We start from the raw sequence: 16,999 nt of genomic DNA, 5'->3' as shown, positions 1-16,999 counted from the left end.
GACTTTCTTTGTTCCATAAGTCTTAATGAATCTGCTTCCACATTGAAACATGGAATTTGGAGAAACCTAAATCTGTGTTCATGGGTCGTGGTCACTAGAAAATGGCTCCAGAATAAACTGTCTTTTATTCCCTTAAAAGATCTGTCTGTACTCTTGGTAGAGCAGAGTTAGATAGAATAACCACATAAGAGATGACTGCAGGCCAGACATGGCTGCACAGGCCTTTGACCCCAACCCTTGGGAGGCAGAGGCAGGCATAGCACTTGGAGTTCAAGGCCAGCCAGGGATGCATAGAGAGACCTTGTCTCAAAAAATTGATAGTTATTGGCAGCATTTGTTATTTTTAAATGTCATCAAAAATAGGAAAACAAATTCATTGAAATTTACTGGAACTGAAAAAAAATCAATTAAATAATTATGTTGTTTTTCTGTTTTACTTTTTTCAACTCAGGTCTAAAATATGAAATCCCAATTCTATCCAACAGCATACCCATTTCCTTTTTAATTTAGTGTCCAGGCTTTTTCATGCTGAAATGAACAAACACATACAAATGAAAGCAAAACAAAATTAAAACACCTGCCAGGACTTCCCTCTACTCCAGCCAGGCTTCCTAAAAGAGCAATCAACACATCGGGCATTAGTTCCTACTTCCTAGCTTCTCAGTCAACAGTACCCTGCTGTCCCTGGCACACTGCTTCCAGCTTTTACCAACCCCTTTAGGAAATGCTAGTGCTTCTCCAACAGAAGTCATCACATTTCCAATTAAAAACCTTTGTAGCTTTGCAAATCTACACATCACATCGTAGTATATTTTTACATGTCTTTCCCCTAGTAATATAGAAGCCTTAACATGAATGACTGTGTCTTACCTGCACATTTTTCTCCCAATCTTCATTTCCCTAAATGTTTGGTTAGATTAAGTTGAAAATTGCCAAGGAGCATTAACTTACGTGAAATGTTGCTTGGGACCCTCTGGCCACTGCACATAGCAAAGAGTACGCCCTGGCATGACTTTTATTTTGGAATAGAGACATTGAGGGAAGGCAAGTAGAAATGCCAAAATCCAAATACTCCCAATGACAATCTTGGTGGCCGTGGCAGACAGTCTGGGTTTCAAAGGATCGATAATGGCCATGTACGTATGTGAAATAAAGAAGAGCATTCTGTCATTCCCTTTATTATTGGAATTTAAACTGGAACTTCAAAGGTGCTTTAATAGATGTGTCTCCGAACTTAAGTTGATAAGGATTTTGCATCTAGAGGTAGCACAGATAGGTAACAATGGCACTATCACAGGAATCGGCAGATCTGGGGTCAAATCCTATTCTGAGACTTGCTTAACTGTTTAAAACTCAGCTTCATTATTTTTAAAATAGAAATAAGAACATCCACGCCTTAGGGGGGTGCAGTAAAGATCAATGGAAACAATATGAGTGGAAGTATTGATTACTTGGTGCTGTGCCTAGAACACTATCTGAATTCATAAATATCTGCTGGATGGAACTGAAAAGGTATCCACTGAATGCCTGAAAATATAGGCTCATTACCTGAGCAGCTTTCTTTCTTTCTTTCTTTCTTTCTTTCTTTCTTTCTTTCTTTCTTTCTTTCTTTCTTTCTTTCTTTCTTTCTTTCTTTCTGCCTTTCTTTTTTTTTTTTTGTCAGTGCCGAGAGTCAAGCATGGGCCTTGCTGCCACCAACCATGAAAGAGCTTTGTCACTGAGCTGTATTCCTAGTCACTAATTATCATTTCTTAATGTCTCTGATGGCTTAACTTTTTAATAGAAGTTTAGGGTTAGGTAACATGGATGGTAGGTAGCTAGATGATCGACAAGGATAGAGAATGCCACGAGAAGGCTGTAGCCTACACCCTCACTTAAAGCAGCAATATAATTCAGCTGGTGTGAGTGTTAAGCTATGTTAAGCTGGATAGAGGTTTGGCTTTCATACTATCCAACAAATTGAGTTTCTACTGCACCACAGGAAAATACATGGTGTTTATTACATAATCATCCACAGCCTATGTTGGTAATGTGCACTTGTATACTACAAGGAATTTTGGAGGTGTTGCATATATTTAGTAACTTGGTTATGGTGACTGTATCATAGTTTGAGAAAATACATTTTCTCAAACTCATCAGGTTGTACACACTGTATATCAATTATACATTATTGAAGCTTAAAAATAGAAAAATAAAAAAAACCTTGATTATAAAAAAGCAAAGTGAACCACACAAGATAATATAATGCAAAGTCGGAATGTAAGGCTACTTAAAATTCACCCCTCATGTTCTTGATGATGAAGATAACACCACCAGCAATCACTGATTACTAACTATAGCCAGGCACTTCATGATGAGTACATTAAAGGCCTAAAGTAACCTCATCAATATGTTACTTCATCAATGTTACCATGAGGTAGATTTTATAGAAAAGAAAATTGAGGCTTAAAGAGATGAAAATCACTCATAGCTGAACAAAAATGGAAAACCCTTGTCTATGGGGGTAACAAAGAAGTAGAATTATCATCTCTCTGGATATTCTGGTAGTTTTCAAAGTCCAAATAAACACAAACTGTGGCACTGATAGTCACATAAAGACCACAGAAGAGAAGGTAAATAGATACAAGCTGGAACCTTACAGAGCATCAAAAGTAACATTTTTATCTTCTAAATCCAAAAACACAACGCTAAACACTGAAGTCAGGCATGCAATAACAGGGGCTGTAGGCAAGCATGTTTTTGTTCTCACTGATGCTGCTTCTAAATTTCAAAGTATTTATCATAATATATTCAGTTATGGCTTTATGGGTATTTCCGTAGTCAAGCACACTTGCCAATAAAGTTTGTTGTACTACTGAACTGTGTATTACTCAATTATGCCACAATCTGGCTTCTTTTTTGGCTTTTGTTAGCATGCCATTTGGATATTTGTGCAATTGGTTTTATATGCTTAGAGAACTTTCTAGTCCTATAACACAGATAAGACAAAACAAACTCCTAATTTTTCATTGACTCCTTTGTATAGTTATTCTAACTTTAGATAAATTATTTCCTGATAGGTAGATTATTATTTTTTGAATTATGTGGAATCAATTTATGTTCTCACAAAGTGGTATGACATATTGAAACTTCAAAAGGCTTTTAAAATCTTATTTTTATTTATTATTATTTGTATATGTGTGAGTATAATATATGTGTCAGAAGACAGCTCTGGAGTCTGTTTTCTCTTCCTGCATTAACATGGGTTCTGGGGATGGAATCCAGTTGGTTTGGAATGCCTAGCAAGCACTTTTCCTTGCTGAGCCATCATGTCAGCTCTTGGAACTTAAGGCATTTTTCTCCTTACTGGTCTATTATTATGTTATTCAATGAAATGTCAAGTTAAAGCCTATTGTGGTATTCCAAACAATGCGATAATATAGCAGTGAGCACAAATGCCATTTTAATTGCTCAAATCCTATGAAACAGATACTGAATTAATCCATTTTCTCTTGATTTAAATAATAACCTGAATCTGAGTGATTTATAAAGAAGAAAAATTTATATCGCTTATAGTGTTGGAGCTCAAAGACACGGCACTGTAAGCAGCTAGTGAGAACCCCCAATGGGGCACCACTGTGATAGGACAACTCATTAAGCAGAGATCACAGGGCAGGATGGGGAGCAGCCATTGAGGGGCTGACACTACTTTTTTCTCATTACCTTCTTTCAGACTTAAACTAACCACTTTCCACCATGCTCATGTGTAAAGGTTCTATCACCCTTTAACATCCGTGCATTGAGAACTGAACTTCCAAGACATCAGCCTAGAGAACAAACAGTGTCTGAACCACAGCAGAATCTGACCAAATGACCTCACTAGGTATCAATTACAGATATGACAAATCCACAAAGACGGGGCCAAGGTGGTCCATTGACTGGTGAAATCATGCTTATATCGTATATGGGATGTTTCTAAAGAACATCATTCCAGGTTAAAACTCTGAAGATGAGTAGACAGGATGGGCCCAAATTAAATATCACGGATGTCATAAAAAGGGTGAAATATCGAAATACAGAGACACGGGGAAGTGGAAAAAAGCACCCAGATTTAAGTTGGAGAATGGTTGGTCAGAGACTGGAGACAGTTATGTGAAGCCTGTTTTGGTTTGGATTAGAGACTATGCTTCAAGGACAGGGCCTGGTCACTGACCACTGCATTTAGCTAACAGCTTGATGAAAGTAATGGAATGACAAGGTACATAAGGGAGAACCAGTAGGAAAAAAGCAGTAAAAATTTTTCATTGCTGAAGACCAGTTTGAAACTGATTCTGTCACTTACACTTCCTGTCCTGAATCTTGCCCCAACAGTAGTAACTGGCTCCCCAGTATGAATGGAGCAAATCCATGCTTAGGCTCACGGGAACTGGCTCACCAGTATGATGGAGCAAATCCATGCTTAGGCTCATGGGAACTCTGTTCTAAAGAAGACAATTCTTACACGCATCCTTTGGACTCAACACTTCTGCACACGTTCTTTGTCTTCTAATATGAGACCATCTTTAGTTACAATTTTATGCTATAAGTGGGGAGTATTGTGTATTTACTTTGATTTTTTTGAAAATTAAATGTTTTGATGTAATTTGCTTATTTATTCTCCATAAACCAGTCGTTTCTGTTTTGTAAGTATTATAGGTACCTAGTATAATTTATTCTTTTGCTAGTGTTTTCAGTAATCTGTTTCTTGACCCTTATGTGTGTTTACAATGAAAAATGCAACCCTCAGAAGTTTACTTGATTACATAAATCCTGTGAGGAAAAGTTTCCTGAAGGGATACAGATTTCTCTTGTTCTCAGTTTGCATCTGACCACAGTAAATGCTCCAAACTATAAATCCCGTTGTAAAATGTGCGCTGGATAGCTAGCTATAGCTGTTCAGGATGTACAGTGATTTATAAAATTTCAGCTCTGGCTCTTGAGTGCTAGGTTAGTTTTACTTTGACAAACCATTTGAGAGATAAGAAACCTTTGCTTAAGTTGTACTTCCTGGGTAAGAGAAACCCTGTCTTGAAAAAAAAAGTTTTATCTTTAATTCCCATAATGTCTCCAAGAATTTAAGAATGAGATAATAAATTAATAATTAATAAATTAATCATAATGTTATCTTAATAAATAAAATTAATTAATTAATTAATTCTTGTGTGTGTGTAAAACAATTATTAAAGAATGAGAGAGCTTGAAGTTGATGAGTGGGAGGAACACAGGAGGAATTGAAGGGAACAGTGGGAAGGGAAATGATGTAAATTCAATACTTACATATGAAAATTTCAAAAGATAAATTAAAAAATGGTCAATAACAACCATAGCATAGAGTTTCCTGGGAGTTTTGAGGCATTTGAGTGGGAGAATAGAATATGAATCTTTTACGCTGAATTTTGCTTGCTTAACAACAGCAAAAGAAGATGCTTTTAAACTTTATAAGATACAATTTTAGATTTATGTAATCCCGAGTCTACATAATTCAATGATGCCTCTAGAGTAGGTAAAATGATGGTTTATAATGAAAAAATTTCCTTAATAGAATTTAAGTAGGAGATTGCATGTGACTTTTCTTTAAAAAAAATAAAGCTACAAAGAATGCAGGAGTTCAGGCAAATCCCACCATATTAAGAATTTTGATGGTGGTGAGTTTATTGTTGCTGTTTTATTGTTTTTCTTTTTCAATATGGAGTAGTTTTGAGTGATAAAATTGGGTTTGTAACACCTTAAATTCCATGCAAGGAGAAGTACATTATTATATTGCTAAGCAACTATGTTATTTTCTGCCTCTCTTGATTCCTTTAATTGAAAGCATTCTCTAATGTTTCTCAAATTATGCATATGTTTTGCTGTGAGAGCAGAGCAGTGAAGGTGTTCCTCATGGTGCTTAGGAAGGGCTATGGAGCAACTGGGGATATACAAATCCTTTTCTCTTGTGTGGTTTTTGAAGCTTAATAAACCTAATAGTTATTTTTATCTTTAATTGTTAATTACATATTTGTGGATTTAAAGCTTCAAGCAATTAAGATCCATGATGATTTATTTGCTTGATAAAGTTCCCTTATCTATTCATGCTTGGCCACTTAAAAACATTCACTTAGTCAGTTAGCTAGTTTGAAACAAGTTCCCTTTTGATGTCCAAGCCTTCCTTGCTTTCCAGGGATGGAGGATGCATGGATCAAACACAGCCCATAAGTATCCTTTTATGTAAGTCGCTGACCACTGCTTACCAACCCCTTTCTGCCTTTGTGGATAAAATATAGACCTCAGTGACAGAAGAGGTAGTGACTGACTCCATGACCAATTAGAACATTCTGCCATATTTTCAAATCTTCTATAATATAGAATATTGATACATTCATGTAGCTGGAAAGCTTCTCTCCATGTCCCACCAAGCCCTCGCAGTCCCACAACCCACGTATAAAATAATCACTCAGACACCTATATTACTTATAAACTATATGGCCGTGGCAGGCTTCTTGCTAACTGTTCTTATATCTTAAATCAACCCATTTCTATTAATCTATACCTTGCCACGTGGCTCATGGCTTACCGGCATGTTCATGTGCTGCTTTTCATGGCAGCGGCTGGCAGATCTTTCCCTCTGCCTTCCTGTTCCCTCAATTCTCCTCTCTGTTAGTCCCGCCTATACTTCCTGTCTGGCTACTGGCCAATCAGTGTTTTATTTATACAGAGCGATATCCATAGCACATTCATATTAAAATGGGAAACTACTTTGGTTTTGTTGTCAGTTAAATGTTTAAAGCTGTTTGGGTTATATGACAAGTGTTTTCTACTATAAATCCATCCCTTCATGACTGTCCATTGGAAGGTTTCCAGATTAGCTAAAGGAACGTATGTATCTCTTTCCTCATCACTAACTGATTGTGCCATCATTGCTATACACACAGTAGCATTTCCTTTTTTCCTTACTGTGGAGCTAAGAATGGAACCCTGATTAGGAGGCCAGTTTCTCAGTTCACAGCAGCTTTTACTTAACTGATCTATTGCTTGAGATTATTGATGAGAGCTATAGATTTTCCAGCCTTGTTTTCTCACCATGTGAGGATCTTTTTAACTGTCTAGAGTAAAGAATCTCATTTATAGTCGCACTTAGTGTTAATGGAGTGATTAGAAAGTTGACAATTATTCTGTATAGCCAACCTGCTTGATACCAAAGCTTGAAAATTTTTCATAAAGAGACTTTAATCTGTTGGTAGTTTCCATAGTTGTCTCTAAGCTTATTCTCTTCCCTAGATGTCTTATTTTGATCGATTGATTTTTCTAGCTATGCTTGCTTATAAAATATTATACACAATGGTAACTCCTATTTTGTCTGGATTTCACGCTGATGAAATGGGATATTTAAAAATTAACTTTGCAAATGAGGATGTAACAATATTAAAACATGAGAAGAGTGCACATTGCATATACTATTTTATCCCCTCTCCCATCAAACTTTATTTTCCCATACATTGAGAGCTCTTTCAACTTCATTTACTTATTGATGTTGTAAAATTTATCCAAAATATTATCTCTCTCATGTCCTAAATGAACCACTGGAAATTGATTATACATATTCATTTTGTAAAGTCATGAGTCCTTTGATGAAATGGATGTGTTCTGAGATGTGCATTTGTCATTTCCAAATTTCCAGGCACCATAAAGTGTACTCGCTTATACATAGACAGGAAAGGTTAACTGTACCTATGTATATATGAGGTTGTTGTCTGGTAACCTGGTGCACTATTTTACAGTAAACTTTTAAATTTTCTATTGGTGTTCTCTCTCTCTCTCTCTCTCTCTCTCTCTCTCTCTCTCTCTCTCTCTCTCTCTGTGTGTGTGTGTGTGTGTGTGTGTGTATGTGTGCACTTCAAACCAAAGACTTTGATAGATAAACACTCTACCACTAACCTACATCCCCATAAATGGTTTTTAATCAGTAGAAGGATTGTACTCTAAGACAAGAATAAAACCTATAGTATGGGGGATATATAAGCTAGTAATATAGTTAAATATAACGCAATGAACATAATTGTACATTCCATAATTTTTATAAGACTGGCATCTTGGAAAATTTCTTTATACCAGAAACACATGAGTAATGTGTTGCACTAAGAGTATTCAACTTTTTATAGTCTTATAAAGTCACCATCTGACCACAACGTCACATGCAATTAGAGGTGAATTACATTCAGTTGGCTGTGAGGGCATGAAAAACTGAAGAGACGATCCTATAATCCTCCTCTATCCTCTTAAAGAGAATGTCAACAGTGCACAAACTCAATCTCAAGGCCACTTTCAAGTAGTCACAACTATGCTGATGAAGATGACAACTGTCATGCTTGGAGGATCATTCTACAACAGGAAAGTCTTTAAGCTTGGGAGTTATACAAAACTCTGCTATAACCCAGTTGATATGTTATTCAACGCACTATACTAACTCAACAATTTATATCTTAGTTTTATGTAATGTGCAACAAATTGTCACTAACTCAGTGGTATAAACAACATAAATTAAATAAAATACAATTTCTATGGTTTAGAAATCTGTGGAAAATGTCACTCCGTCTTCTACTTAGATCACATAAGCTTTGAGCACATTTATATCTGGGACACTGACTAGCAAAGCATCTATGTCTACCTTTCCAAGGGTGTCAGGAAAATGTTCTTGTGGCCACAAGCTTCATGAAAACTTGTTTCTTTTGTCATCAATAGAAAAAAGGCAACTGTTAGGGATTATCTGCTAGTGAGGTGTGAGTTGTAAGGTTAGATAATTATTATGATAACATCTTATGTCATTTGCCGCATTTTATTGGATAGATGCAAATCAGAGGTCTATCACTTACTAAGAGATAATTTTAAGGTAAATATGACTGGAAGACAGAGATAACGAGAACTATCTTAAAGTCTGCCTGCTACAAAATGGGTCAAAGAATTGTCAAAGAAATCTAAAAGAATATCTTGTACTGAATCAGGTATATAAAAATATAAAAACCAATGAGATCACCTAAAGTAACACTTAGATGAAAATCAGAACCAAATGCTTAGTATCAGAGAGAGAGAAAAGAAACTTTAAATGAAGGCTAGAAAACAATAAGAGAAAAGCAAATTCAGCAAGAGAAAAGAAAGGAAATCAATAAAGATTCAACAGAAGAATAGAATAAAATCAGTGAATCTGAAAGCTGACTCCGGAAAAATCCCCAAAGATGATAATGCAATGGGAGTTGCACAAAGAGCAAGTGACACAGAAACTCCTAAACAGAGTAAGTGATATCACTGCGGAGACATGTTTGAAAAAGATATAGTTAGTAAATATTTAGAGCAATTTAGGCAATATTATATCTATCATATCTAGTTGTAATAGCTTAATCTTTATTGTCGGTTTGACTGTATCTGAAATCAATTAAAATTCAAGCTGCCAGGGCATATCTGAGAGGAACTTGCTTAATCAGAATAGTTGCAGCAAGAAGATCCCCCTCAAATCTGGGTGGTATCTTCTGGTGTAGCCCAGATGAAAAGACATGGAAGAAGGAAACTGGGCTTTTTGCCTGCTTGCCCTTGCCCTTGCTGGCAAATCCATCTATCCTGCTGCTATGGCATTCTTTCACAAATATTAGAACCAATTTAGGAATTCCAACATAGGCTGGAGACCAGCACCTCTCCAAGGAATTCTCCAGGCCTTCAGTGCCATATTGGGACTGCTGAGACATCTAGCCTTATAGGCTGAACAGTTATGAGGTTCTGGGCTTCTCCAATGGGAGCTTGCCATTGTTGGACTACCCAGACAGCATCCTGTAAGCCAACCTAATAAATCTTCTTTTGATACAAATATTAATTTTATCATCTTTGTTCCTTTAGAGAACCTTGACTAATATACTAATAATAAAATATTTGGGCTTGTATTTCATTAAAAAATAAATCAATTTAATCTAAACTAACCATTTAAACACATCAAGTGATAGAGAAAACACATCCAATAACATTGAAAACCTATGTATTAATAAACTCTCAGCATGTTAAAATATAAAATAATTTCTTAAATCTCATAATCTATAGAATCTCATTCTTATAATATATTTAATGATAAAATACTGTAAATTTCCTTACTATACGAATAATACAAGAATGTCCATTTTTATTGCCTTTACTCAACATTGTGCTTGTGGAGCAATAAACCACAAATAAGGACTGGCAGACATACATTTTCAAAGGAAAAAATTAATATCTGTCTTCTCACAAAGTAACACTTTTAATGATATAATAAATCTACAAAAGTCTCTATCTAAAACTAATTAGTGAGTTCACCAAGGAGCAATAACGAAAGTAACAAGAATATTTATATACTAGCAGTAAACAACTTGTAACAGAAACTTTAAATGTCATTTCACAAGCTAAAGATATTCACATATGAATCTAACAAAATACATACAGAATCTACTTCCTTGAAAAAAACAAAATACTGTGTTAAAAAGTCTTAATTATGCTGAAGAGAGACATTGTCTGGGAAATTTAGCATGATAAATGTTAATAATCTCCAAATTGACCTACAGATTTAGTGCAATTATTATATGGTAAGAGTTTGTTATAACAGTATGAGCTTACTCTGAAATTCACATGAAAAGGCAAGACAGTAGAATGAAAAAGAAAGTGCAAACAAGATTGTAGGAGAAGGAATCACACTTTCAAATTTTAAGACCTAGTCTACGCTGCAGTAATCAAGACTTCGGATTTGGTTCAGACAAAGATCAATGGAACAAAATCAAGAGTCCAGAAATAGACCTCCAAAAAGATGGCTCATTGATTTTTGGCAAAGGTGAAAAGGCAATTAAATGGAAAAATGGCAGTCTTTTCACCAAATATTTTGAAACAATTGGGAATCTATGTATAAAAAGTACTTACTTTGGTCTCTACCCTGTACTTTATTTAAAAAACTAACTAAAAAAGAATCATATATCTGAATGTAAAACATACAATACACTGCAAGTTAAATAAAAGAAATTCTCAGATAAGCAAGCCTGAGAGACTTTGCTTAAACATACACACCTTAGATAAATGCTGAAAGATATTCTTTTGGCTGAAAGAAAGTAACATCAAATGTTATCTCAAATCCATATGAACCAAAGAGTAAACTTTGTGGGTTGAAAGTAAAATGGACAAAGAGACATTATGATAATATTGGAATAAATGAGTAAAACTAAAAGAACCAGACTGACTCCACTAACATCAGACCAAAAGGCCATTAAGACAAATCGCAAAACAGACCAGCTATGAAATATCTGAAAGTCAACTTTAAAAATGACATTTAAAAGCAACACTTAAGATAAAAATTAACAAAAGAGAAATGCAGGGCTCATTTACTTAGCTTACAAACCACCGCTGAAAGTAAATAAAGAAGATCTGAGTGAACTGAAACACAGGAAATGATTATGGACCAGCAGGCTCAATATTTTTAAACTGACAATGTCCTCCAAATTGAGCAGAATATGTGACACTATCCTTGTAAATCTCTCCAGTCCAATTTCTTAGTATAAAGGCTCATCCTAAAGTCACGTAGAAGTGTTCTAGTCACATCAAAAGTTCTATATGTAAAAAAAAAAAAAAAAAAAAAAAAAAAAACTTAAAAAGGAAGAAAATATTAGAAGACTTGTTACAAATCCCATTAAGAGAGCAGATGACTCAGAGTGTGTTAGTGACATAGGAACAGACATGTGGACTGGTGGTCCAGAGATAAAAGCCCAAATCTTGATTGATTGATAGTTGACCAAGGCCCACAGATGCCTATACAGATCTCTTTATAATTCCTTAAAATCAGGAAAGCATAAGTGCCCCACAGGGAGTGGATGAATAAACTCCAGAAGAGCTACACAATGGGATTCAATAAAGAAGAAAGTGTGAACTACTCAGTCCTTAAGATAATACCAGAGATGTTCTGGTGAACAAAAGTACCCAGTATCAAAGATCATATACACAATGCTCATGTTAATATGACCTTCTCATAAGAAGACCAAGTGATGAGGATGGATTAGTCACTGCTAGGGTTTGGGAGAGGCTGAGGGTGTGAATGCAAAGTGACCAAGGTAGTAGTCCCTTTGTGATGATGGAAATATTATATGATGATGGTGTTGATGAGCTTATTCATGCATTAAACAGCCTAGATTTTTTACATCAATCAAAATAAATTTTGACTGGATTTTTTGGTGGGAGTAGTTTAGAGACAGTGTCTTCTTATACAGCAGATGATGTCTTCAAATCAGTATAGCCATTGGTGACCTGGGAATTGTGGTCCTCCTACCTCAACCTCCCAATTTCTGGGATTAAAAGTGTAAACTACCATGTTAGGTAAGTTTAATGAATTTAAAATAAATCTAAAATGAAATGATATAGTTTGAAGTTACATGTTGCCTCAAAAAGTTTACAAAGCAAACCTAGAAACAAATTAGTAGGCCCCAATTAGCAGCCAGTAGGAGCAGGAGGTGAGATAACAAAACTAGTAAACATAAAAAGTATCTGTACACTATGAGCAGTCAGCTTGTTATGAGATGATGGTGATGGGGGGCAATTTTGTTAATTTAAAAATGCCATATTGTATTTCTTTTAAGAATTTTTCTTAATTCTTTAGTTTGTTTTCCTCTAAAAATTAATAAGCCAACAGTTGAAACATATAAAATAAGTGGAAAATACTACACAACGTGTCATTGCTTATCTTCATGGCATAATTTCAGAAGTGGGTAGGAATGGATACAAATAGTCAACCTCTGTTGTAAGAGTCATGTGTAAGGTAAAGTCAGCATCATTGCTTGATGTTCTAGACCTGGAGACGGAATGAGTAAAAAGAAGGCACGTGAACTTTCAGTTTCTTGTAAAATTGTGTAGACAATAATCTATTGATAATAAAAAGTTCCATTTGTCTTCACTTTTAAACATATGTTTTTGAAATAAAGAAATTTATTCTTAAGAGAATAGAAGTCCTATCAGTCACCCACACTCTCAACACAGGCACTGAGAGAGTCAGAACCAGAAATCCAGGTAGGGTCTCTTGGATCAATTATTCTGCCTGCTTATCAGTCACCATATCTATCAACTGCCTGGAACCAACAGAGTGTAAAGTCTGACCCAGAGTCACAGGACCACCTACAGAATCCCAGGAGATATCTACAGACTTCTGAATATTGGAGGAGAGGATTTCCTAAGCCTACGAACTTTACTACTAGGCTGCAAGTTTCACTTCTGCCTAAAATCCAACATCCATTTGTCAAAAAAAGTCATGGAGAATCTAGGGGTATGGGGGCCTATCTCAACATAATAAAGGAAACATACAACAGACCAACAGACAGCATCATGCTAAACGGAGAAAAACTCAAAGCATTTCTGTAAAAATCAGAAACTAGACTAAGATGTTCACTCTTTCAATTCCTATTCATTGTAGTGCTTAATGCCATGCCTGGAACAATAAGACAAGTGAAGAGGACGAAAGGAATACAAATAGAAAAAGAAGTCAAATTATCCTATTTGCAGAGAATATACTTTTCTATTCACATGTCCATAAAGGCTTCACTAGAAAAATCTCACAGCTGATAAATACTTTCAGCAAGGTAGTAGAACCCAAAATTAGCACATAAGGATCAGTAGCCTTCCTATACACAAATGGCAAGCATATCAAGTAATAATCAGAGAAATAATCCCTTTCACAGTAGTCTCAAAAATATCTTGGAATAATTCTAGGGGAGTAAAAGACTTATATAATAAAACCTTTAAGACACTGAAGAAAGATATTGAACAAGATACAACAAGAAGGAAAGACCTCTTATGCTCATGGATTAGCAAGATTAAAATTGTGAAAATGGTTATCCTTCTAAAACCAATATGCAGATTCAGTGCAATCCCCATTAAAATCCTAAAGTATGTTTTCACAGAAATTGAAATAATGCTCTTAAACTAAACTGGGAAACAAACAAAAAAAGATATCCAAAACATCTCTGAAAATGAAAGAACTGCTGAAGGTATCATCCTCCCTGATTCAAAGTTATACTACAGAGCTATAGTAATTGAAACAGCACGGTACTGACAGAAAACAGACACATTGGCCATAGTACCGATGAACACCTGATTTTTGACAAAGAAGCCCACAATACACATTGGGAAAAGAGAATGTCTTCAACAAATGGTGCTGGTCAAATTGGATATGTACATGTAGAAGAATTAAAATAGGTTCGTATCTATCATCTACACAAACTCAGATCAAAGACTTTAACTTAAGAATAGATACCCTTAATTTGATAAAGGAGAAAGTAGGGGATGCGTTTGAAATTATAGGCACAGGAATGGAATTTATGATTAGAGTTCTGGTAGCCTATGTGTGGTGGTTTGACAGAAAATCGTCCCCAAAGGAACTGACATTATTAGGAGGTGTGACTTTGTTGGAGTGGGTGAGGCCTTGTTGGAGGAAGTGGGTCACTGTGGAGGTGGACTTTGCGGTCTCATATATGCTCAAGATACCAGAGTCTCAGACCATTTCCTGTTGCCTGCAAGATGTAGGACTCTCAGCTACTTCTTCAGCACCATGTCTGCTTGAATGTTGCCATGTCCCACCATGATGATAATGAGCTGAACCTCTGTAAATGTAAGCAAGCCATCCCAATTAAATGTTTTTCTTTATAAGAGTTGCTGTGGTCATGGTGTCTCTTCACAGCAATAGAAATCCTAACTAAGACACCAGGCATTAAGAAAACAGTTGACAAATGGGACCATATAAAACCAAAATGCCTCTGTACAGCAGAGGACACCATCATTCAAGTGAAGAAGCAGTATACAGGATGGAAATGTATCTTTACTGCCTACAAATATGGCATATGGTCAGTACCTTTACTATACAAAACTAAAAGGCTAAATGTCAAGGAAACAACTCACTAAATTTTTAAAAAAGCAAGCAAGCAAGCAAACAAACAAAAACAAAATAGGGCATGGATCTAAACAGAGAGTTCTCAAAAGATGAAATTCAGATGGCTGAGAAACATTTTTAAAAATGTTCAATATCTTTAGCCATCAGGAAAGTGCAAATTAAAATTACATTGAGATTTTACTTTACTCCAGTCAGAATGGAGTAAGCCAATGGAAAAAAACAAACTAAAGCAAACAAACAAACAAACAAACAAAGGAAAAACAAGTGGCAGAAGAAGCTGGCACAGATATTGTTGGCACAGATGAGTGGAAAGGGAAACACTCATTGCTGATGGGAATGCAGACTAGTACAACCACTATGGAAATGAGTGTAGTGGTTCCCAAAGAAGCTGGAAATTTATCTACCACATGATTCAGTTACAATACTATGTTGGCTATTTTTATGTCAACTAAACATAAGCTAGAGTCATTTTGGAAGAGGAAACCTCAGTTAAGAAAATTTCCCCGCAAGATTGGCCTGTGGGTAAGTCTGTAGTATATTTTCTTGATTGATGATTGATGTGGGAAGGCCCAGCTCACTGTGGGTGTTGCTACCCCTGGACTGGTGGTCCTGGATGCTTTAAGAAAACAGGTTGAGAAAGCCAGTAAGCATCACTCCTGCAATGATCTCTGTTTAACTTCTTGCCTACAGGTTCCTGCCTTGAGTTCTTTCCCTGACTTCCCCGGTGATAGACTACAGGCTGTAAGATGAAATAAACCCTTGCTCCCCAAGTTGCTTTTGGTCATGGTGTTCTAATCACAGCAATAGAAACTCTAGCTAAGACAACACCCAATATCCTTTGGGTGATAGACCCAGAGGAATGTACATATTATTGCAGAGATACTTGCTCTTTCATATACAGTGTTGTTTTATTCACAGTAATGAAAAAAATAGAAATAGCTTAGATGTCTGCCACCTGTTGAATAGATAGTTAAAATGTGCCACATTTACGTAGTAGAATATTACTTATCTGTTAATAAAAATGAAATTATAAAATTTACAGGTAAATGGAGCTAGAAACAATCATTCCAAGTGAAGTAATTCAGACACAAAGAGACAAACATCTCATGTTTTCTCTCATTTGTGGATATACGTTTTAATTTTCATTTGAAATAGCCATAGAGGTCAAGAAATTAGTAAAGGACCATGGGTGTTGTCTCAAGGGAGGGGAGATAGAACACAGTAGTATAAAGGGTTATAAAAATATCATAAAGTATATAAAAGGGTTATAAAATATTAAAGGCAAACAATGGAACAGGAGAATTAAATTGGGATGGGATAGCACATGGGAAGGTTTAATGAACACTAAAGGTCTTTTGAAAAAGCCATACAGCTGTTGGTCGTTCTGGCCCCCATTAAGGCCAAATTGTGCTGCCCAAATATTCTTGGATGTGTGGCCTTCCACACTCGGAGTGTGTTTGACTTATTAGGGACTAGCTCTTAGAGGAAACCAATTCTTTGTCAACAGTGGACAGTTGCCAACAGCTCTTGGGCTATGGATGGAACTTGTGCCCAGCTCTCCTCTCCATGCTTCATGTTGGTCTGGCATGTGCTTGACAGGTCTTGTGCATGCTGTGACTCCTGCTGTGAGTTCATATGTGCAGATGTCACACTGTGTCCAGAAGACACGGTTGCTTTAGAGTCATCCATCATCTCTGGCTCTTATGGTCTTTCTGTTTCTTTTTCTGCAGTGACCTCTGAGCCTTTGGAGGAGGGGGTGCAGTATATATGCTCCCTATAGGGCTGAATGTTCTATAGTATCTGATCTTTTGCATCTTGGACAATTGTGCATTTTTGTGTTAATAGATTTTCTTTAATGATATGACCTCTAGTAGGTTTACCACACTCTAGAACAGGTCCCACTCTTGAGAATAATAAAACAAAACAAACTGTATTCCATTGCCCCCAAAATGAAAACTCAAAATTAGCTAGGTAGGGAGGTGAAGGTGCCCACTTCTGTGACTTTCGTCAACACAGTATTAGCACAAAATATGGGACTTTATTTTTAATCAAATGTGTGTCATTATAAAGATGAATGTT

The 16,999-nt window shown here is 36.0% G+C and overlaps 1 protein-coding gene across 1 annotated transcript in view; it reads right to left on the bottom strand.

Annotated features, from left to right (window-relative positions):
- Tacr3 (tachykinin receptor 3) overlaps positions 1–16,999 on the bottom strand; it is a 75,403-nt gene that overhangs the window by 48,722 nt on the left and 9,682 nt on the right. The window contains exon 2 of the mRNA XM_059266620.1: positions 952–1,164. Within this exon, the coding sequence (XP_059122603.1) occupies positions 952–1,164 (213 nt within the window). The remainder of the gene's footprint in view (positions 1–951; positions 1,165–16,999) is intronic.

The sequence above is a fragment of the Peromyscus eremicus genome, chromosome 6 (assembly GCF_949786415.1).
Source record: "Peromyscus eremicus chromosome 6, PerEre_H2_v1, whole genome shotgun sequence".
In the NCBI taxonomy this organism is placed as follows: Eukaryota; Metazoa; Chordata; class Mammalia; order Rodentia; family Cricetidae; genus Peromyscus; species Peromyscus eremicus.
This window is presented reverse-complemented; position numbering and strand designations above follow the sequence as displayed.